The sequence below is a fragment of the Pteronotus mesoamericanus genome, unplaced genomic scaffold, assembly GCF_021234165.1.
Source record: "Pteronotus mesoamericanus isolate MK-2021 breed Mesoamerican mustached bat unplaced genomic scaffold, CSHL_Meso_final contig_100, whole genome shotgun sequence".
Taxonomy (NCBI): Eukaryota; Metazoa; Chordata; class Mammalia; order Chiroptera; family Mormoopidae; genus Pteronotus; species Pteronotus mesoamericanus.
In genome coordinates, this window is record NW_026554999.1 from 73,704 (window position 1) to 98,503 (window position 24,800).

Consider the following 24,800-nt stretch of genomic DNA (forward strand, 5'->3'; position numbering starts at 1 on the left):
TGCTGGCACCCACTGCTCTTATTTAACAAGCACATCAGAGCAAATGTGTCCAGTTCAAAGGGCTCATTTGTTTACTAAATAATGTTTATTTATTTGGGGACAAAATACCCTATTATGTAGAGGTATGGCTGAAGAGATTCAAAGGTGGCCAATAGTTTTCAATATTGTATATTCTTAAAGTCTGCCTTTTAAGTTTCTCACAAAACAGTATTTTCTTAAGGTTTTAAGATTCTCTTCTATCTCAAATATCATGATGAAAATCTAAAGCTGCTTAAAAATTTAAACATACTGACTTTAATTTGCTTACTTGCTGCTTTGTATGAAATGCTTATTATTTTTGAATCTGTGATGTTCCTTCTGCAAGTCATATCAAACATGCACTTCATGCTTTTTCTCTATCAAGACTCTTTATTAAAAGGCTGACCAAGGTCATCTAAATTATAAGTGCACTGTCTAAAAGTTCTGATTATGGTAATCTATTTCTATCAGAACAAGCACAATACAAGGACACTGAAAAGGCTAGCTATTTCTATTCCTGAAATGAGGAAATAGCGGGATAACTGTGCAACTCTAATCAAACTTCAGTGCACAACAGAATCTTCTTAGTTTCTTGTTTAAAAAGTAGTTTTCTGTCCTTCTCCCCCTTCAAGGGACTGATTTACTAGGGCACGGGCCCAGAAACTTGTTTTTCAAATACCCAAAGTGATTCTGAAGAAGGTGTTTCAAGGCCACTTTGAGGAATACATGCACTGGCCATAATGTCAGAAACATAGGTTTGAGGTCCACCTTCCTACTCCTACACTGGCCGCATGACCTAAGACTTACTTTCTCTGTAAGGTTCAGATTTCTCATCTGTAAAACAGGAATACTAAGAACTTCACAAGGATGATGAGACAATATAATGAAAAATGCTTAATGCCCAGCTAGAATTATTATTATGATTCACCCTGTTCCCCAGGACAAAAGGAAGACCTGGACATGTATCCATATTCATCATGGTCTTTTAAATGCTTTCTAATTTACAGGAATGTTTTTCCATTTTCACATTAAAACTTTCAACTACAAGATTCTACAAGAACCTCTTGATCAGGCCTGTTCTTTGTCCTTCTCTCCCTCCAATTTTATAATACATGAAAAAAGTTTTTGGACATATTACTTACATGGACCAGTTCCATAAGTAAATCTTACTGAAGGCATAAAGCCAGGAATACAAATGTTCACTGGAAAATACTCTACATCAACATAAATACTAAAAAAAAGTCAATACTTTTACTAAACCTTAGATTTTTACAAGGGAACAAATCCTGTTTCCTGGTAGACCACAAAAATGACACAGTTATCTGAAAAAAGAGAAGGCCAGCCCTGGTTGGGTTGCTCAGTTGGTTGGAGCATCATCCTGTGCACCACAAGGTTGCGGGGTTGATCCCAGTCGAGGAGCATACTGAATGCAACTGATAAATGTTTCTCTCTCACATCAGTGTTTATCTCTCTCTCTCAAATCAATAAAAACATATCCTAGGTGAGAATTAAAAATAAGAATAGTAGAAAAAAAAAAGGCCATATGCTTTATATTTAGAAAACTCAGTTTGTGCTATAGTCAGTTCATTCCATTAAAGAACTTTGCTGGTTTCCCCTTTTAAAAATTGAAAATATAACTTAAAGTGGACATCTAACTCGACTGTCTTATCCCAGAAGATACACATACACTTTTACACACACACATTCTTAAATTAATCAGAAACTACAATTTTTAGAAATAACCAGAAATCCTATATTTTTGCACTAAAAATTTTAAATGATGCTTTTGCATAAACTGAGAATTTATGAATTCATCATTTGTATGCAGCACCCTCTGAATCTGTCTTACCATTTGAAAGCTTTATAAAGGTCATTAGTGAATACTACCTTATATCTTATTAAAAAATATCATCTTACTAAAAGAATATCATCTGCCAAAAATCGACTAATAGATATGTCTCTCACATTACCTAAGATGAATTAAGTAAAAGCAAGATGGAAAACTTAAGTGCAGGCTGTTAAATGTGAGGGAACCATGGAACTTTGCTGAGCTGCAATAATCATGTATCAATATTTTTCAAGTGCTCACTTGTACAAGGCACTTAAAGATTACCACCTTTCAGCCAAGACAACAGTGGGGGGTGGGGCGGGGGGAGCGGGAGGGAGAAATCGGAGCCCTGAAGGTCCTTTCTGAAGTGGAATGAAATTCGCCTCAAAACACTACCAAGGTAATTCTGCAAAAGATGTATTTTTTTGGACATTAAGAAAAGATACCGTGGGCTACAACCACTTGGCAAAATCTGGTAGGATACTGGAGAAGAGTTAAGATTCGGTGATTGTTATATCTCTCGCAAAGAATAATTTAGAACCTGTACTATTATATTACAGAGAGAATGAAGAGTGGGCGGGAGCAGGTTTAAGGTCCACAAGGGGAAACTGAGAGCGCTGCCCAGAAGGTCTGAGGATGGATTTTCATAGCTCCGAAAGTGGCGAGGGGATTAGGTTAAGGTCCGGCTCCGGTTTCCACTTCCCCACCTGCATCCTGGCCCGGGAAGGGGAGGAATTCCACCACATGGTCCTAGCTGGGGCGGGGGACAAGAAAGAGGCTGTGGGTCCCCAAAGGAAGGCGGCCTGCAGGAGGGCGGGGCGCGGTGCAGCGAGGAAATCGAAAGGAGGCCTGTGGGAAAGGGTGCAGCTCTGCCGGGGACCCTGCCGCAAACCGCACCCCAGGGCCAAGTCAGGGGAGGGGGATCCCACAAGCAAGGAGGCAGAACTTACTCCACGGTCCTCCTCCGAAAGGAAGTCGGGGCCGTCGTCCAGGCCTTCCTGCAGGGTTGATGGGGCCCGGCGCACCCAAGGAGAGGACAGGGTGAGGAAGACACAAAGGGAGACATTAGTGCCAGCCCGAAGGGGGCCCCCATGTCCGCCCCGCGCCCACCGCCCCCACCGCGCGCCCGGAGTTCAGCGTTGCTAGAGAACACCCACCATCATGGCTGCTCCAAGGCGAGGGCCAGCGCAGGCGCGCACTGCTCCACAGAGCTAGAGGGAGCAGACAGCAGTGGGGCAGGGGCGGGGCCTCAGAACAGCCCCGCCCCGCCCCGCCCGGGCACAAGGGGCTGGGGTCTGTGAGCCAGAAAAAGGAAGGAGAGGCCCTGTGGCCAAGGTCGAAGCACCGAAGTCTGAGGGCCAGAAGGCCGCACTCAAGCGCGGGGCGGGCGTGTCTAGCAGCTGGCCCGCGGTGACGCAAAAAGAGGTTACCGCCACTCGGGGAGCTGTCCAGTTCGCTCTGCCTGAGGGCTGCTGCGAAAAACGAAGGAAGCGCCCTCTGGAAGTCACAATACGTCGTCTAATCTTTGTATTGTGCCTCAGGATAATTAATCACAATATTTTGCCTGAGACATTGCGGTAATCAAGGGCCTTCACACAGTCAGCAGTTGGGCTGTAATCAAGTTTTTATTGCTGGCGAGGTAATAAGTACCTGAGAGTTTAGGGCAGTAATGGCTAAGCACTATAAAAATGAGCTGTTGGCATTACAAGAGCATTACTTTTCTTTATACCAAGAAATGTCCCCAGACCTACTTTAACTGTCCGGCTGTGTAGCACCACACGGGTGTCCGCAGTCACTTCAAACAGCAAGGCAAAACCATTCCTTAACATCGGACCACTTTACTCATACACATGCAATCCTGTGCTTCCATTCAATTAGTGGCATCTTTAGATGGCAGGCCAGAAACCTCAAAGTCCTCTTCAAATCTTGCTCCTCCCTCATCACACCATCTAGTAACCATATCTTACTGCTTCTGTAATTGTTATCTGCTTGTTAAACTGGTCCTGTTCCTCCCCTCAATGCCCTTCTACAGAAATTACCCTCAACATCTCTCCTCTGAATCTTTGCAGTGTTTTCTTAACTTCTCATTTCCATATCTCTTTCCTCCATTTTATACACTGCTGCCAGTGTTCCTCCTGAGGTGCAGATACTATTGATGATTATACTACTATCCTGCTCAAAAATCTTTACAAGTTTCCATATGTGAAAATCCAGCTCCTCAGCATCTGATTCTCTCTCTGTTTTTCTAGGCCCATTGTCCTATCTTTTTGAATGGAAGCTCTCAAAACAATAACATTAAATTTGAAAATACTTTTGTGAGAATTTGTAGCTTTCATTTTGTATGTAAGGAGAATTAAAACATAGAGGGTTAAGTTACTGTCCCAACAAGGGTTGTTCTGCAATATGAGGGGGATGATTTCATTTTTTTGTCTTTTTTGTTTCCCAATGCATTGCACTAAGTAGTAGTATTTTTCTCTGGGAGTCATGAGGCATCATTCAATGTCAGTGTGATGATGTGTTAGGAGGAATGTTCCAGTAATTTGTTGTTTATTAAAAATGCTAACATTTCCTAATGATCTGTTTGTAGATTGCAGGTAATGCCTATAAAGCTCTGCTTCTTAGGTGGAGAGAGAAGAATAGAGGTACAATTAGTAAGTGTACAACTGATAGAAGGGTCAGGTATGTCTTTATGGACAAAGGTCAAGAAAGGTCATATAGGACTACATCAAAGACCTCTGATCATTAACCAATGGTTTTAAATTTCAGTAATTAAGCCAAGTCCAGAAACATTGCACAGAAACATTGAAATTTTCAAGTGCTAAGCTTTAAAATCACTAGTTATGAAAAAAGACAGGATTTAAAATAAGTAGCCAACTAAAATGATCAAAAAAGACATAGTAATTATTGTAGTTAAAATCAATAGCTGAAAACTTTGAAATAATTAAGTTGTTCATTAATACCTGAGCCTACCTTTCTGAGCAAAGGTCTCAAGCTGTATTTTGTGAATGATAAAAAGGAATTATCAGTTACTGATACTAACAGCTGTCAAAAAGCCAGTAATAGAAATTAAGAAATATCAAAAGAAAAGAAATTAAGATAAGCTAACATAACAGATTTTTCTACTACTTATAAAATAAATCAAGATATTAAAGTTGAACCACTCCTCTAATATTTTTAACCAAATAATAAATTTTCATCTTGTTTTGATAAATTTCTATACAATTACCTATTTCTATATAAATTTCATGAGCAAATTACGTTGAATAATAGTCTGATTATTTCAAAGATTTAGCTACATGAAAGTAAAATGTTATAATTGTGAATAGTTTCCCAATGGTGTGCTTCAAAAATAAATGTATTGGAAGAATTAGTGAGTTACTTTTAAATTTTGGAAGTCAAAAATTATATTCACCTTGAACATTTTTGTCAAACAAAAATCAAGTTTTATCTAAAAGAAAAACTTAAAAAATATGAAACAGTTATTTAATTAGATGGAGGACAAAACTTTAATTCCTTTTATCATGTTCTGATCGAAGAAGATATCACCCAAACATATTTTTATCAATTCCTTGATTCCTCAAATTCTAGGAGACCCTGTTCTGTTTTGGACAACCTTTGTGTCCTAATTTTCCCCTCCTTCTTCCTAGAAGTTAAGCCACAACAAAATTCTCTGCCAAACTTCATTTTTTTCTAGTTTTCAAAAGGCATTAGGATGATGCCTTTTAGTGCAAGTTACAAAAAGGTTAATTCAAATATACTTGACCAGTTAAAGAAATTTATTATCCCACAACAAAAAAAGTCAAGAAATAAGGAGTCTCTCAGAATAGTAGAATCAGTAACTTTAAGGTGCCATCAAAGACCTAGATGCCTCCCAACTCTCCACTCTGCCATCCTCAGTGAACACTTCATTCTAAGGCTGGTTCTCCTCATGATCCAAGGTGACTTTGACAGTTTTAAGTTTCCCATCTGGACATATCAACCACAAGCAGAAAAAATTTTCTTGGAAGCCTTCCCTCCTTCCTGTAGACCTGTCACATTTCAGACTCATATTGGATCATATACCCACCTTTAAAGGGGACTGATGTAACTAAGATTAGCTTAGAGCAATGATTTTCAACCCATATGCCACAAGAGGCACACCAGTGTGCCACAAGAATTTTGAAAACATGCAATACCTGACTATTTAGTCAGGAGTACTGAATTCTTTTCCCTTAGATTGTCAAATAAAAAAATGACAACAGCCAACACAACAATAGCCGTCTAGTGTGAATGAATAAAAATTATACCCATTTTTTGTCAGACTGGTAAAAGTTATCTTTTTTGGTGTGCTGGAGAATTTTAGTAACTAATTTATATGTGTCATGAAATGAAAAAGGTTGAAAATCGCTGATTTAGAGTCTAAGCCTTAGATCCAATCAGGAATTATTGCTGGGGATAGGACTGGGGCTAGCCTCCCTAAACCTTAAGACTTCTTAGAAAAATGTGGGCACCTGAGTAAAATTGGAGTTTCCAGGAAGGAGAGAAAGGGAAATGGATGTGGGGTAAAAAGCCATCATTGTCTCCTATAATAGCAGTCAACAAAGACATATTCTTTGACACTGCCCTAATCTGCTATGTGCAATGCTAGGCTTAATGAATCACTTAAAATCTACTACTTAGAGATAGAGATAAACACTGTTCACATTTTGGCATATATCTCTTTAAATATTTTCCCATGCATATGTCTCATACAGTATTTTTATGGACATAATCAAGATGATATTTTATATTATGTCATACTATTAAGATATTTTTGTTCTTCAGCATGAATTTTAGTAACTATAATATTTGATCAGCTAGATGTATCAATGCATTTAACCAATCTTTATTGTTTGAAACTGACATCATGTTTTGGTTTGTTATTTTTTAAAAATAGTGTAAAGCACATCCTACCTGTTAAATCTTTGGAAATACTCCTGATTATTTTTAGATATACAATTATTGGGTCAAAAGTTTTAAATATGCATTCTCAAATTACTCTCTAGAAATATTGTATTGATTTTCACTCCCACCAACATTGTATGAAATGTCCATTTTCCCTCACACCATTCTTCTATACCTAGCATAGTACCTGCCACATAGGAGACATTAAAAAAAAATTGAATAATTTATTTACAAAGTAAAAACACAATTTCATTGTTTTAACAGTGACTTTGAGCTTTTGTTTGTTCATTTGGAAGACCAATGTCTTTGAACTTTTGTTTGTTCATTAATTTGATGCTTGTATTTCTTCTTTTGTGATTTACCTATTTCTGTTCATAGTATAGGCTAAAAACATATATTTTTACTATTGCTTTTGAAAGCTCTTTACAATAAAATCCATTTATTAGATACGATAAAGATATTTTTAAATTAACTTTGCCTTTTAATTTTCAGTTATGATGTGCTGAGATGCACAAGTTTTTAAATTTAATGTACTTATATGCATCAGTCTTCTTGTCCTTTAGGCTTCTATTTTAGTGATAGTGCCATAAAAGACACAGACTATCCCAAAATTACATAAATATCCACAACTTTTTTTTAGTAAGTTATTAGATTGAAAATTATTAACTTCAGTTAATGAACCAAATCAGATGAACAAAATAAATTTGTCCATCTCATTGCTTTTTGATCCTCTCCCATAATTTAGGAGTTAAAAAAAAAGCAAATATATTTTACTTAAATCAATAAGCGAACAAGCAACACAGACACCATATGTAGGTCAAAAGAGTTAAAGTCATGTCTTAGCAGATTGAGGGTGGAAAGGCTAATGTTTCACAGATAAAAATCACTCTTAAGAGAAACAGTCAGCTCCCACTTCTCTGGGATTCAGACCTGGGAATCAGCACCAATGGTGAACCAGCTGGTCTTGACCATGGTGCCTGAGGACCAAGAGAAGTGACATGACTTCTATGGAACCCAGACCCCAGGGCACATGCAGATTAATTGATTAATGTCAGTAACTCTATTTGGAAGCCAAAGATTATTGAACTGAAATCTAGCATATTTTCTTTTGCTTATTTTTAATATGAGTTCCTAAAGGGGGAGATGTAGAGGACAGTTTAATTTTGCTCTATTCCTAGAACAATAGCAGCACATATACTAAATTATTTCTAAGTTACATTTTGTTATTGATGATTTGATGACCTCATTCCTCCATCACAGAACTGCAGTGGAGGCATAATACATATGGAGGGAATATGGGATGATGCCTGAAATATGACACTTGTAAGTGGTCAGAAAAATTAACATAAGGGCTTAAATTTAAGATTCCCCAACTCATTAAGCCCAGATGTAAAATGTTTTAGGATAAAGGAAACCAAGTTCTACTTAGATATATTTTCTTTCCTCTTTTGTCATGTTCCATTATTTCACATGAGGATTCAGGCTATACAGAAAAGTAACAAGAACTCAAATCTTTCAAAAATTATTTGAAATAAAAATATCTGATTTAATTTGCATTCTAAGTACAGTGGAGCAGGCTAAGAACCCTACTGTTTATTACCTATAAGACGAATTCTACCCAGAGATCATTCTGATTTTTTAAAAAAACACACTGTTTTAAAAAAGATTTTATTTATTTACTTTTAGAGAGAGGGGGAAAGAGGGAGAAAGAGAGGGAGAGAAACATCAATGTGTGAGAGATACACCAATCAGGCTGCATCTCTCACACCCCCACCTGGGGACCTGGCCTGCAACCCAGGTATGTACCCTGACTAGAAATCAAACTGGCAACCTATAGGTTTGCAGGCTGGTGATTAATCCACTGAACCACACCAGCCAGGGCTCATTCTGATTCTGATTTTTTTTAAAGTCAGAGAACTTTTAAACATCTAAAATACCTAATTTCAAAAAATTACATTTTTACTCAGATTTTCAAGAACACACTTTTGTGCACCATGAGACAGAAGCTGTGTTTTAAGATATTTCACTAAATTATTGGACTCGATGGAGCATGTAACTTATTGTTTCTTTAGTTAAGAATGAAAGGGTCAGGCCAGCTTTTCCCACCCTCCAGACTGCTCAAGACTCAGTTATCCTGACTTGATTGATAGCTCCCTGCTTAATCGAAACTCTTGCCCATCTTATCTTGCACAATAGATATCTGGTGCCAGCCCCTGTTGCCCATGGTCAGCCTGGCCTTCCAACACCTGGGAACAGCCTGGCCCTTTACCTAACCTGTTATTCTGACTCACATCCTGAAACCCTGAGGCAACAGTCCAGAAGAACAAGAGACTAACCCCTCCCTTATTCCCCCACGACCCCTCGATTTTTCTTTTAAAAACACCATTCTTGCCTCACTCCACTGCTGCAGTCTGCTCAGACTCAGCCCATCAATAATTGCAGCTTCAAATGAAGGCACTTGGATCAGATCATCTGGCTCCTCCCATCTCTGTCTCTTGCACATTTCTAATAAAGACTTCCTCCCCTTAGAATAAAAAAATGCACTTTCCCCAAATGAGACATTCTACTACTTCTCTGGGGTTGTGTGTGTGTGGTGTTTTTTTTTAACCCATTTTTCTTTTGTGTGTGAAGCTTTTTCACTTCCACTTTTCCTTGCATTTTGGAAGCTAAATTATATTTTACAGTACTGGTGTGCAAAGAATGCTGATGACTCGAGATGTCTCCAGAAAAAGTGATTAACTCCAAAAACAAAAACATAGCAACTTCTAATCAGTTTTGGATACTCCTTTTACTAACAGTGCACAGATGCGGAATTGCTTGATCAAATGGTAGTTCTGGAATCTCCACACTGTGTTCCATAGCGGTTGCACCACTTTACATTCCCACCAACGGTGCCCAACTGTTCCCTTTTCTGTACATCCTTGCCAACATTTAAAAAAAAAAACTATTCCAACAGGTGTAAGATTATATTTCATCATGATTTTGCTTTGCATTTCCCTGATGATTAGTTATGTTGAATATCTTTTCTGTTCCTGTTAGTCCTCTGTATGTTTTCTTTGGGGAAATATCTATTCAGATCTGTTGCTCATTTTTTAAATTGAATTATTTGGGGCTTTTTTTTATTAAGTTGTGTGAACTATTTATATATTTGGGACATTAACCCCTTAACAGATACATGATTTGTAAATGTTTTCTCCCTTTCAGTAGGTTGCTTTTTCATTGTTGATCATTTCCTTTTGTCACAGGTGGGCACAGGTAACCAGGTTCTTGGAGATCGAGGACAAAAAATTGAACCGAACACACAGAGTTTATAGCAGAAAGCGAGAAAAAGCAGATTTATTAAGCCACACAGAACATGGGAACAGGCCAACTCTGAGCAGAGTGGAGCAGAGAAGAAAGAAGAGCCTAACTGCAGCAGCAGCAAGCAGCAGCAGGGGCAGGGCAAAGAAGGCCAAACTAAGGAGCGAGAGGACTTTTATTCCTTAGGGAGGGTCTCCTTTTCCTTGATTGGCTACTGGGAAGAGGATCCCACAATGCTAATTCATTATAATGAAGTAGGGGTCAGGTAGCATCTTCTATGCAGGTGCAGTCCTGATTAACTAGGATTCAATGCTTCTCCAGATGCAGAAGCTACCAGACTTAGAACAGGGTCTCCACCCTTTATCCATATTCTTTATCTCCTGAGGCACCTCTGGAGTTTCCTCCTTCTTGACTATCTCCTGCTTCAACTTTGTGGTGCAGAAGGATTTTAGATTGATGTAGCCACATTTATTTATTTTTGCTTTTGTTGCCCATGCTTTTGGTGTCAGATCCAAAAAAAATGGCCAAGAATGATGTCAAGGAGCATACCGCCTATATTTTCTTCTAGGAATTTTATGGTTTCATGTCTTATGTCAAGTCTTTCATCCATCTTCAGTTATTTTTGTGTAGTATAAGATGGTGGTCCGGTTTCATTCTTTTGCATGTGGCTGTCCTGTTTTCTTTACACCATTTATTGAAATAACATATTAATTGATGTGTGTGTTAAGAAGAAAGATCAGAAAATAAATGGAAAATTCTCCATTCACACACATACGTCTTTAAAAGTAGATAGTGATTACCAGGGTTGGGGCGGGGGGAGGGGGTGGCGGGAAGGAGGGAGGGAAGTGGGGACTGTTAGTGGCTATTGTTAGAATGTACTGGAACATGGAGGACCTAAGCCACCACCTATGCTGGAACAAAGAACAAAGAAGGTATGCGTCTCTGTCTCTGTCACAGGGTAAATACCTGACCTTGGCCGTTATCAGGAGCAACTGAGGCATAGCTGCTGGCATCCTGCTAGAAACCGGTTGAATCCTCACTGCCCCTCCCCTCTCCCTTGAGCTTTTCCCAGAAACAAGGCCCATAAACCTCCTGGATTTTCTGTCCTGTCCACTGGGACTCAGCCCACCTGATCGCAGTGTCCCGCCTCGAATAAAAGCCCTTAAGTGGACCTTTCTGGCTCCTCGTCTTTTCTTAGGAACTATGGCTACCTAACAACTATATGGTTTCTTTTTAGAGTGAGAGAAAATGTTCTGGAATTAGATAGTGATGATGCTTGCAAATGGTGAATATACTAAAAACTACTGAATTGTACACTTTAAAAGGATGAGTTTTATGGTATGTCAATTATATCTCAATTTAAAGAAAAAGGAATGAAGTGCCTTTTTTGTAAAAGTTTATTTTGAAAGGCACAGAGATAGAAGTGAGTGGTAGAAGAAATGGGCCCAGGAATCAAGTACAGAGGCAAAAGAAGGACTCAGAGTTTAGGAGAGACAAAGGTAAAGGTAGTAAGCCTGGGGGCAGGAGGAGGGGGAAGGGAAAGGTGCGGATGTGCTCTGGGGTGAGAGAGCTCATCGCTTAGGATCTTACCCAGAGAGTTTTTAAGAAAGATATTCCGAAAGGTCACTGCATTCTTCTCTGAAAAGATATCTACATGTTCGCATAAAGGAGAATGAGTAACGTTTACAAACCCCAAGCCTTGTTTGGAAAACCTGCTTCATTCTACTGCTTTAATCTTCCTTGGAGTAACTTTTTCTTTTGTTTAAGATCTATGAGTACCTGGGTGAGAATGATTTTCCCTGCAAAGACTAATTGGGGTTAAGCCCCAGGAAGTCTATGAAGTGACTTCAACCTCTGCCATTGGAGTCCCAAGAGAGGAAACATATAGAATCAGGGAACCCTTCTATCTAACTCCCAGGGCAAAGGCCTTAGAAATCTCCCATGGAGGCTCACCCAAAGTCCCTGGGCACCCCCTTCTGTCTCCTTTGTCCTGTTGCTCAGCCCTATCTGGGGCCAAGGGTGTCCAGAAATACAAAGTTCTCCAATTTAGCAGTGGTTAGACATTGCATTCAGTAGAGAAACAGTTTGAAACTGCTCTCATTATAGTACATTATTTGACAATGGGGGATGGTTTGAGAGTGGAGTCACTGCTATATGCAGATGTTCAGGAGGTAGCGCAGGACCAGGGCCAGGTTCTTCCCATCTTATGGTTCTGCCATCCCTTTTAGGGCAGTCAGAGAGGCTAACTTGGATGGGAAAAAAATTTACATCTTTATTTTCTCTAGGCTTTACTTAGGCAACAAACCGCAGCAGCGCCCAGGACTTTACCACCAAGAGAAATCGCAGACATTTTTATGTTATAGTTACAGAATCTTCAAATAGTATTTATACTCATCACTATTTCAAAATTAAGAGAATTACTAGACCCAGCACGAGATCTAGTTATTTAATGTGTTAATAAAAAAGCATATATATTTTTTGTATCACCATTTTAAAAATTCTAATACCTATACTTCAATATGATTTGTTTTCTTTATAATCCTATTTTATACATTTAAAACATTATTCTGGAATTCTACATAATATCTGACCAGTACCTGTTAAAGTCATAACAAAATAAAAGGAAAGACTGAAACACTGTCAGGGACCAAAGGAGACTGGGTAGACATGACAAACAGATATAATGCGGTATGCTGGATTAGAACCTGGAATAGAAAAGGGTGGTTAATGGAAAAATCGATGAAGTCTGAATAAAGTCTGGAGTTTAGTTAAAAATAACATACCAATTTTGGTTCCAGCAAATGTGCCACAGTAATGTAAGATGATAACACTAGAGGAAACGGAAACAGAATAGGGAGTATATAAAAACTCTTTCTACTATTGCAATGGACTGAATGTTTGCATCCTCCCAACAGTCATATGTTGAAATCCTAACCTGTAAAGTAATGGTTTTAGGAGGCGGGTTCTTTGGGATGTGCTTAATGCCTCCTATAGTGTCCTTTTAAAAAAGGCCTTAGAGAAATCCCTCACCCTTTCACCCTTAGAGTAAGAAGACAGCTGTCTATGAGGAAGTGGGCCCTCACTAAACACTCAATCTGCCAATACCTAGATCTTAGACTTCCCAAACTCCAGAATTGTGAGACATAAATTTGTTGTTTATAAACTACCCAGCCTGTGATATTTTGTTATAGCAGCCCAAATGGACTAAGAACTTCTCTAAATTCATTCCATCAATTTAAACTCATTTAAATAAAAAGTTTATTTAAAAAATATTCTGAGAAGGGATTCAGGCATCCATAGCATAGAATTATTAAGATTGCCTGCTATAGAGCCTCAACAATGCCACTGGAAGAGGACAGGGAGAGCACCAAAACTGAGTTGCGAAGTTTTTGTGGTCCAGACGTGTTGGCAGGAAGATCTCTGCCCACATGCAGTCCCGTGGCCTGTCTTGACCGTAGGAGCCCTGGGAAATGACAGTAATTCCTGGGTCGGGCAGCAACAATTGCATCACGAAAGGGCACATGACTCAGCTAGCCATCCGCCACCGGAGGTCAAGCAGCTGAGTAACACACTGTATTTTGCCATGTATAATGTGCACTTTTTTGCCCAAATTTTTGAGGGAAAAATAAGGGTGTGCATTATACATGGGTAGTACTAATTCCATATCTCTATAAATAGTTTGTTCTTTTATTTATGCTTATGAGTTAAAAATGTAACTCTAGAAAGCAATAATGATATCTGTATACAAAATAAACCCTGGAATATGGTTTTAGGAGGCGGGTTCTTTGGGATGTGCTTAGTGCCTCCTATAGTGGCCTTTTAAAAAAGGCCTTAGAGAAATCCCTTACCCTTTCACCCTTAGAGTAGGAATCAGTTTTGAATATGGTAAGAATCGGTAAGAATATGAGAATCGGTTTTGTTTCCAAATATAAATAAATAAATAATTGAATTGAATTAAAAAATTAAAACAAGACTTCTGTTCAGGATGGTGGCATAGGCGGACATGGCTTGCCTCTTCACACAACCACATCAAAATTACAGCTAAAATATAGAACCACCACCAGTCAGAACCGTCAGAAATCAAGTTGAATGGGAAGTCTGACAATTACGGAATTAAAGGAACTGTATCCATCCAGAGTAGTAGAAGGGGCCCAGACACTGAACTGGCTGGTCCCACACCCACGTGTGGTGCATAAAAATTCAGGAGGAATATCTCAGGAGCAAGAAGTTCCAGCCCCACACCAGGCCCCCCAGCCCAGGGATCCAGTGCCAGGAAGATAAGTCCCCACAATGGGCTGCAAAAACCAGAGGGTACTGAGTCAGTGGAAGAAACTTCTGGAGCCCCAAGCAGTTCTTAAAGGACCTACACAGAAACTCACCTACTCAGATTCACTTTTCCTTGGCTCTGGCACCAGGAAGGCAGCTTGAGGGGCACCAGTGGTGTGCAGCAGGAAGGCCGAACTGTCTGGCATCAAGGTGAGCTGAGGCCATTGTCCCTTTTCTGGGCCTTTCCCCCACAGAACCTACAGACTGGTGCCATATCTAAGATTCCATCAACTTGGCTAACACTGTTTGGCCTGCCTTGGAGATCCCCAGAAACTCCGTCCCACTCAACTTATGGGCCCACCTAAGCTGCTTTTCTATATATAGGGCTCCTGTTTCACAACTTCCTCAATCCCCTCAAACAAGCAGCAGTTGGCCTCAGCGATCCCAGGCCTGGAACTAACAGCCTATATTCACAGCTTGGCTTCACCTGGAAATCTCCAAGCCTAGCACAGGTAGCAGCCATCTCAGATTGCTTTATAACTCAGGCAGGGTGACCCCAGGCAAAACACAGTTCGGGGGGGGACCTTGGAGTGCACCATCTGGAACACCCCAGGGCCAAAACACCCAGTGGACAGCTACAGACCACATCAGAGCACCACCAACCTGCCCCTGCACAGTTGGTCCTCCATGGAAGGTGGAGGTTTGTGGTTTGTGGTCACAGCCAATCCTTGCAGCTGGGTAAGTCCCTCCCGTTGATCTGCCAATAGCAATCAAGCCTCAACTACTAGAGGAGGGTGTATTCAGCCCACGCAAAAGGTACACCTCGAGTACCCAGCTTGGGTGATAGTGGAGGCTGTGTCACTGGACCCTGCAAGACACTTAGTACATTAGGCCACACTACCAAGACACGTTGTCAAAGCAGCTCTACCAAATTCATAGAAACAAACCAGGGAGACTATCAAAACAACAAGTCAAAGAAACATGGCCCAAATGAAAAGACAAATCAAAACTCCCGAAAAAGAGCTAAACAAAATGGAGATAAACAATCTATCAGATGCAGAGTTCAAAGCAGTGATTATAAGGAAGCTCAAGAAACTTAGTGAGGACCTCAACAGCATAAAAAAGATTCAGTAAGAAATGAAGGATACACTAATTGAAATAAAGAATAATTTACAGGGAAACAACAATAGACTGGATGAAGCCGAAAATCAAATCAATGATTTGGAACATAAGGAAGCAAAAAACAACCAATCAGAACAACAAGAAGAGAATAGAATCCAAAAAAATGAGGATAGTGTAAGAAGCCTTTGGGACAACTTTAAGCAATTCACATTCGCATCATAGGGGTGCCAGAAGGAGAAGAGGAAGAGAAAGAAATTGGAAATCTATTTGAAAAAATAATAAAAGAAAACTTCCCTAATTTGGTGAAGGAAATAGATGTGCAAGCCCAGGAAGCACAGAGTCCCAAACAAGATGGATTCAAAGAGGCCCACCCCAAGTCAAATCATAATTAAAATGTCAAAGTTTAAAGATAAAGAGACGGGAGGGGGTGTGTGGAAAAATGAGTGAGAGGTGAGGGGATTAAGAGGTATAAATTGGTAGTTACAGAATAGCTATGGGGATGTAAAGTACAGTATAGGAAAGGGAGTGCCCAGAGAACTTAAACGCATGCCCCGTGTGCATGAACAGGGGTAAAGGGACGACCTGAGCGAGTAGGTGGTGCTGGGTGGAAGGGGGTAAAGGGGGAAGAATTAGGACAACTGTAATAGCATAATCAATAAAATATAATTAAAAATAAAATACGTATAAAATGGGCAAAATATAAAAAATTTATAAGAAATTAAAAGCTTTTTTTCCCCTGAAAGTTTGGGCCAAAAACGTAGGTGTGTATTATACATGGGAGCATATCATACATGGCAAAATACAGTACATCCTATCAGTCAGGGTTCTAATAGGAAACAGATGTCACGTTACAACTAAGAGATTCAAGGAGGGCCCTGACTGGTGTGGCTCAGTTGGTTGTGCATTATCTGCAAAGGGAAAGGTTGTGGGTTTGATCACTGGTCGGGGCAGAAGCCTGGGTTGTGGGTTTGGCCCCAGGTCAGGGCATGTATTAGAAGCAACTGACAGATGTTTCTCTCCCTTTTTCTCCCTCCCTTCTCCTCTCTCAAAAAATAAACATATTTTTAAAAAATGATTCCAAGAAAGTTCATTTACTATACTAGGGAAAAAGTTCCAAGTTGAGGACCAGGGCCAGCAAAAGCCCCAAAGGATGTAAATCTTCTTGAGAACAGGGATAAGTCTACCACAGCAGGAACATAGAAAGGGATCTTTAATGTATCTTCAAAAAGTTTTAATTAAATTGTAATAAAATTAAATTTTAAAGTTGGAAAGTATATTATAAGGCAAGGCTGACCTTGAGCAGGAAAGTTAAAGAATGTCTTCGAGTGCAAAGACTTCAGTCAGACAGAATTTTATTTGAGTCCAGGCTTTGCTACTTAATGAAGTAAAACATTTTGTAAATATTAAAACATTGAATACAAATATGTCCCTTAATTGTGTTCCCTAGCTTTCTACCTGTGGCCTGACTCTAGGGGTTTACTGTCCTAGAGCAAGACAGAGCAGTCATTTGCCCTTGTTTGCAGGACACTTGGATGGTGGAGTAGTTAGAACATGGTAGTTAGATCTCCCCTGACAGAGTAAACAAAATATTTTTGCCTGCCCCTAATACCTAGTCATGAGGCTGGTGTGGAGCGGGAGACAATAGGGCTAGTTCCTCTCAGCCCTGACGAGCTGTGCAGAGAAGGAGAAGCCGGAGAAGAGAGGGGCGGGGATAGACACATGGATCTTGAGTTCGTCTCTTCAGAATTTAGGTCTGTAGGGAATCAGGGCATCAGATGTACTGAGGCACATGCTGATGATAGGGAGAAATACTCATTTGTGCTCAGTTTTAGGATTCTGAGATGAGTTGTCCAGAGGGCTGCCACTTGCTATCCTAGCAGTTCAGTCCAATAAGGCAGACAGAAGTCTTGAGGTTTAGCTTTCCTTGGGGTATGATTGAGGCCCAGAAGTTTCCTCAACCTTTAGCTCTTCCTCAAAGTCAGAAGGTAGCAGGTCTTCCACGTGTGAGGCACCCAACATATTAGTGTTGAGTGTGTTGGCTATGCAGAGATATTTTGGGGACTCAGATAAAACTTTGAAAATGTCTATACAACCTTCTCCATACCTTCAGATCTTGGAACAGAACAGATCATACTCCCTAGGGCACCTTCCTGACTTCAGGCCTCCTGACCTCCTCCTGACCTCCTCCCATCCCCGACACTTGCCAGCCTGGTGTGATTTCATTCTGGCCCTTCTCAGAAGTAGAGTTGGGCCAAATGAATTCTTGGGGTTTCTTTGTGCTTTTTGATTCAGAAAATGTACTGACTTACTTTTTTATATTCTACAACCACATTTTTTAGTTACTTCTCTGACTTTGCTATTTACACAATTTCCTTTGCCTTGCAGTTTCTAAAAAGAAAAGTCAGAACATGTGTATCTTCATTTTAAAGGCCTGTTGGCAGCATACACTAAATTCTAAATTATTAAAGATATTTATTTCCCCCTCCTGCACTTAACTAAATGGGGACCTTGTATAAACTTGGGATGGAAAGCTCTCAGATATTTGGGTAAAAACTACCATCACCTGCTACAGGATTCACTGCAACACTGAGACTGCAGTAATAGTTGAGGCCTGGCATGGGGCAGGAGCGTGTTGCTCTTGGGGCGCTAAATGATATTCCACTTGGCTGGTAGATCCATGGTTTGGAAGTTTCCATGAAGGGATGTGGAGGAGACTGACGAGATGGTTACCAACTGCACGCCCCCCCGCCCCCGCCGCCCCCATCCTTTTCCTCCTGGCCACTCAGAGAGACTACGTTCCCCAGACACCATGGAGCTAGGAGCAGATGTATGACTAAGTTCAATGGGATGTGAGTGAAAATGATGTGCACGTGAAAAACCTCTTATTTAACTGCATTAGTTTCCTATTGCTTCTGTAACAAACTACCGCAAATTTAGTTACTTAGAACAACACAATTTATTCTCTTACTGCTAAAGGCCGTTAGCCAGTCTGTGAACAGGCTGATTCTTTTCACTCACTCTATTGGGAAATCCATGTCCTTGCCCTTTTTCACTTCTGGGGGACACTGTGTTCCTTGGTTCATGACCCCTTCCTCACACCTCTCTACCATCTTTGGTCCTCCCATCTCCTATTTACTTCTTCCTCCTTTGACCTTCTTGCTTCCCTCTTATATGAGAACCCTGATGATTACATTTAGAGCCCAACCAGATAACTCAGGATGATCTCCTCATCTCAAAACTCTTAATTTAGTTACATCTGCAAAGTCCCTTTTGCAATATAAGATAACATTGACAGATTCTGGAGATTAAAACTTGGATGTGTTTGGGGGCCATTAGTCAACCTACTGTAATAATCCTACATACTTTATCTCTCTGTCAGTATTTGTCAGATGATTGCAGAGAATGATAAAGCCAAAAGAGACAGGGGAGACACACAGTAGAAGGAAGCTGGGTCACTGAACGATGGAGTAGAGCAGAGTTTCCCCGCTGACCACACTGGACTGTGAAATGAGGGAGAAAAATCTTATATTGTGTTAAAACCACGGTGGTTGATTGAATTATTGCCCCCAGTGCTTCCATCCTTCCTGTGTCCACACTTTTGACAGGGCCCCTTGTACTTCCTGGCCCCTTGACTTTGGGTTTGGCCATGTGACTTGCTTTGGCCAATAGCATGTGAGTGGAAGTGACAGTGTGCCTAGGCCTTAAGACATCACTCGTGCTTCCGATTGCCGTCATTTGTTTCTGCCACGGCCACGAGCCCAGTCTAGATCAGCCAAACTCCAGATGACCCACAGATCTGTACTTCATAATGAATGCTGTTTTAACCTAATACATTTTAGGGTGTTTTACTAGATAGCAATGGTTAACTAATATAAACACTGATATTTTAATTTACTTATTACAGCAGTTAGACTAAAACAGGGGCTGGGATAATGAGTGAGGGAGCTGGAAGAATAGAATGCTGTGGCCAGAAGGTGGAGAATTGGAATCTATCATCCTAGTAGGGTAGCATTTCCCAGTGACAGCAAGATCCAGGGAATAAAAATGGAAGGAATGGATGAAACGGAGTGGAGGCAAAGGTCACTGGAGAAGAGCTGATCAAAGATAATGACAGAACTTGAGTTGGAGTGGAAGACTATGAACCTGAGCCACCATTGAATAAGAGGAACTGGTCTTGGTATTGGAAAGCTAAACATCAGGTTACTTTGGAAAGAAGAAAATTTAGAATTGCTAGAATGACCATGTGAATAGTAACTAGGAATGGGGGACCTCCTGCTAACTCCTCTAGTATGGAAACAAGGGAAGGCGAGGTAGGATTTGGAAAGTGAGAACTTTGCTTGGAAAGATAAGCTGTCCTTGCTCTCCATTGTCTGATCCAGGCTCCCAGAAGGAGAAAGACAATGGGGATGGGAAGACTTCACTATACCATTGATGTGAGACTATACCGAAGCTTCTGCTGAGTGGATCTTCCACTAGCACACTTATTTGATAATTGCTTTTGTACTAACTGGCTCATTTCATTACTTCATAAATTTTAAAGGGACAAGAAATTGCATGAGAGTATTCTGTGTGTTCTTTGTAGAACTTAAGTTTGCTGATAAGACAATCCCAGGATAAATGGCCCTTTTGTCTGAGTCCTTCTGAAAAGGATTTGGAAGTGCTCATGAACTCCTTTCTGCAGCTTTGAAGACATCCTGAAGATATCAAATTCGTTTTCCAGGAAAGTTGCCCAAAGCTTCCTGTCCTTATTACAGATGACATCGCATGCCACATTTCTAATTCCAAGTAGTCTACAGGTGTGGTAGGCAGAATAATGGCCCCCAAAGAGATCTGTGCCTTAATCCCCAGAACTTGTGAGTATGTTACTTACATGGCAAAGGGAAGTTTAGTTTGCAGAGAAAATTAAATTTTCTAATCAGTTGATTTTGACATGGGGAGATTATTGTGGATTGTGTGAGGTAGTGTAAGACTCAGCCCAACATTGCTGGCTTTGAAGATAGAACAAGTGGGTCACAAGCCAAGGAATGTTGCCAGCCTCTAGAAGCTGGGAAAGGCAAGAAAACATATTCTCCCCTACAGCCTCCAGCTAGAACACAGGCCTGGGACACCTTGATTTTAGCTCAGGAGACTCTTCCACTTCTGATCTCTAAACCTGTAAGATAATATATAGGCATTATTTTAAGTCACTAAGTTTATGGTAATTTGGTACAGCAGCAATAGCAAACTAACATGCATGGCATTCCTCAATTCTACGAGCTATTCCAGGATCCTTCTAACAAATCCTCCTTTTTACTTAAGCTAGTTTGAGTTGGGTTTCAGTCACCTGCAATTCAATTTACAAAGATGACTCATTATAAAACAGTAATTTTTACTAGGAACAGAAAATAGATTTCCAGAAATAAGACACATATGTTCAAGCTTAAAGATATGACAAGATTGCTTCTGCATGATGATTATACAGAAAAATAGAAGGTATTTGAAGAAATGTAATAAACTAGCATTTGAGAGGTAAGTTTATTTCACTAAATTGAAATGTAGATTAAAAGGCCATATGTGATAATTTCTCTCCAATTTCTTTTTTAAAAATTTTATTTATTTATTTTTAGAGAGAGGGGAAGGGAAGGAGAAAGAGAGGGAGAGAAGCATCAATGTGTGGTTGCCTCTCTCATGCTCCCAACTGGGGACCTGGCCCACAACCCAGACATGTGCCCTGACAGGGAATTGAACAAGTGACCCTTTGGTTCACAGGCCTGCACTCAATCCACTGAGCCACACCAGTCAGGGCTGATTTCTTCTTTGACCCATGAGTTATTTGGAAGTATGTTGATTGGTTTCCAAATATTGGGGCATTTTCCAATTATCTTTCCATTGTTGACTACTAATTTAATTTTATTGTGGTCATAGAACACACCTTGTGTAATTGAATCTTTTAAAATATTGAGACTTGTTTTATGGCCTAGAATATGGTCTATTTTGATAAATGTTCTGTGTGTCCTTAAGACAGGATATGTATTTTACTTTTTAGGTTGAGTGTTCTATAAGTGTGAACTAGGTCACATGATAAGAGGGTTGTTCAGAACTTCTGGCCAAGATGAAGGCGTAGGTAGATACACTTTGCCTCCTCGCACAACCAAAAGGAGGACAATAACAAATTTAAAAACAAAAAATAACCAGAACTGCCAGTAAATCGAACTGTATGGAAGTCCAACAACCAAGGAGCTAAAGAAGAAACATTCATCCAGACCAGCAGGAGGGGTGGAGACGGGCAGCCGGCATGGAGAGTACACACAGCAAGGCGGTGGCTGGAGGACCAGGCAGTCCCACATTTGAGTGCAGATAAATCAGAGGAACAGCTAGGGAGTGAGACAAACCATGTAATCCAGGGTTCCAGTACGGGAAAAGAAAGCCTCAAAACCTCTGGAGGTAAAAACCTGTGGGAATTGTGGTGGCAGGAGAAACTCCAAGCCTCACAGGAGAGTCCATTAAGACCCACAGGGTCCTAGAACGTACACAAACCCACCCACCTAGGAATCCACACCAGAAGGCCCAATATGCTTGTGGGTAGTGGGGAAAAAATGACTGAAAGCTGGTGGAGAGAGTTGAGCAAGCGGCATTGTTTCCTCTCAGACCCCTCCCCTACAAACAGCATCACAACCCAGCAACCTGGGTTGCCCTGCCCTGGTGAATACCTAAGGCTCTACCCCTTCCAACGTAACAGGCATGCTGAGACAAAGAAATATGGCCCAAATGAAAGAACAGATCAAAGTTCCAGAATTAGAACTAAGTGATGAACAGATAGGCAACTTATCAGATGCACAGTTCAAAATACTGGTAATCTGTATGCTCACTGAAATGGTTGAGTACGGTCACAAAATGGAGGAAAAGGTGAAGGTTATGCTAAGTGAAACAAAGAAAAGTATACAGGGAACCAGCAGTGAAATGATAGAAACTGGGACTCAAATCAACGACTGGGAGCACAAGGAAGAGATAAGCATTCAACCAGAACAGAATGAAGAAACAAGAATTCAAAAAAAGTGAGGAGAAGCTTAGGAACCTCTGGGACAGCTTTAAAGAATTCAATATCTGAATCAAAGGGGTGCAAGAAGGAGAAGAGGAAGAGCAAGAAATCGACAACTTATTTGAAAAAACAATGGAAGAGAACTTCCCCAATCTGGTCAAGGAAATAGACTTCCAGGAAATCTAGGAAGCTCCAAGAGTCCCAGAGAAGTTGGACCCAAGGAAGCACACAACAAGGCACATCATAATTAAGTTACCCAAGATTAAAGAGGAGAGAATCTTAAAAACAGCAAGAGAAAAGGAGACAAAGGAGTTCCCATAACACTATCAGCTGATTCCTCAAAAGAAACCTTGCAGGCAAGAAGGGGCTGGTAAGAAGTTTTCAAAGTCATGAAAAGCAAGGACCTACGTCCAAGACTACTCTATCCAGCAAAGCTATCATTTAGAATGGAAGGGCAGATAAAGTGCTTCCCAGATAAGGGAAAGTTAAAGGAGTTCATCATCACCAAGCCCTTATTATATGAAATGTTAAAGGGACTTATCTAAGAAAAAGAAGATAAAAAATTATGAATAGTAAAACAGAGGGGAGGGGGAAGGAGGGGGAAAGAGAAGAAAGGGGGAAAAAGTACAGTGAATAAGCTGCATAAACAGTAGGTACAAAATAGACAGGGGGAGGTTAAGAATAGCACAGGAAATGGAGAAGCTAAAGAACTTATATGTACAACCCATGGACATGAACTAAGGGGTGGGGGGAATGGTGGGGCAGTATAGGGTGAAGGGGAATAAAGGGGAGGAAAAAATGGGACAACTGTAATAGCATAATCAATAAAATATATATTTAAAAGAAAGGAATTAGGGGCACAGACTCCCAACTCAGTTGAAAACCCATGTATAGGTTTTGACTCCCCCAAAACTTAACTACTAACAGCCTACTGTTAACCTGAACCCTTACTAAGAACATAGTCAATTAACACATATTTTGTACATTATACATATGTGTTATACATTGTATCCTTACAATAAAGTAAGCCAGATTAAAAAAAAATAATAGTGTTGTTCCAGTATTTCATAGGCTTAATGATATTTTGTCTACTTGTTCTATCAGTTATTGAGAGAGATGTTGAAAACTCTTACTATAATTGTGGATTTATTTCTCATTATGGTTCTATCAATTTTTGCTTCATTTATTTTGAAACTCTGTTACTGATATTTGTGCTGATTATAGAATTTTATGTTAACAGTTTTTTTCCTTCATTCATTTGAAGATATTGTTCACTGACTTCTCAACTTGTACTGTTTCTTAAGGGAAGTGTACAGTCATTCTTATACTTGTTTCTCTGTAAAAAATGTGTATTATTCTCTCTGGCTGGCTTTTTTAATCCTCATCCATATATATATATATATATATTTTTTTTTTTAATTGATTTTAGAAAGAGAGGAAGGGAAAGAAGAGAGAGAGGGAAACATCAACATGAGAGAGAGAGGTCAATTGGTTGCTTCCCATATGTGCCCTGACTGGGGATCGAACCTGCAACCTAGGTATGTGTGCTAACGGGGAATTGAACCTGCAACCTATTGGTGTATAGGACAATGCTCCAACCAACTGAACCACCAGGTCTGGGCTCTCTGACAGGTTTAAAAAATTTTTTTAATCATTGGATTTCACACATTGATTATGATATGCTTTGGTGTCATTTTATATTTCTTCTGCTTGATACCTGTTGAGCCTGTTGCCTAAAATCTATAAAGCTCATAAAAGTTAGAAACACTTCAGCCAATTAGTCAAATATTTTTTCTGTTTCCCTATTCTTTTTGGGAGGGGAATCTAATGTATATTTGTCTTCTTGGAAGGTGTCCCATAGCTCACTGATTCTCTGTTCACTTTTTTTTGGGTTTTTTTCTTCCGTGCATTTTCTTTTAAATATTTCCTTCTGTTATGTCTTCAAATTCACCAATCTTTTTGTCTCCAGTGCATAATCTTCAGTAATACCATCCAGTATATTTTTTATCACAAACATTGTTTTTTTTTTCCCATTTGGAGAAGTTGAATCTAGATCTTCTTTTATATCTTCCATATCTCTCTTTACCTTGCTTATCTTTTCTTTATTATTTTGAGACTATAGAGTGCAGACAGTCCCTGACTCATGATACTTGCAGCTTTATGATGGTGAGAAAGTGATATACATTCACTAGAAACTGTTTCAAATTTTGAATTTTAATCTTTCCTGGGCTAGTGATGCTGGGCAAGGCAGGGAGTTTCAGCTGCGGGTCAGCCACATGATCATGAGGGTAAATAACCAATACTCTACAGTGTATTCATTGTGTT

General features: G+C 40.0%; 1 protein-coding gene across 2 annotated transcripts in view; it reads right to left on the reverse strand.

The window, feature by feature from the left end:
* Window positions 1–14,511, reverse strand: part of SNX6 (sorting nexin 6) — a 71,209-nt gene extending 56,698 nt beyond the window's left edge. The window contains exons 1-3 of one of the 2 annotated variants that reach the window (XM_054586287.1): window positions 14,449–14,511; window positions 3,004–3,057; window positions 2,797–2,844 (exon numbers count right to left, since the gene is read on the reverse strand). In XM_054586287.1, coding sequence (XP_054442262.1) covers window positions 2,797–2,844; window positions 3,004–3,009 — 54 coding nt within the window. In that variant the 5' untranslated portion in view covers window positions 3,010–3,057; window positions 14,449–14,511. Of the gene's footprint in view, window positions 1–2,796; window positions 2,845–3,003; window positions 3,066–14,448 lie in introns of those variants that run through there. The other variant, XM_054586333.1, reaches the window with a different exon arrangement.
* Between the last annotated feature and the right edge of the window lie 10,289 nt (window positions 14,512–24,800).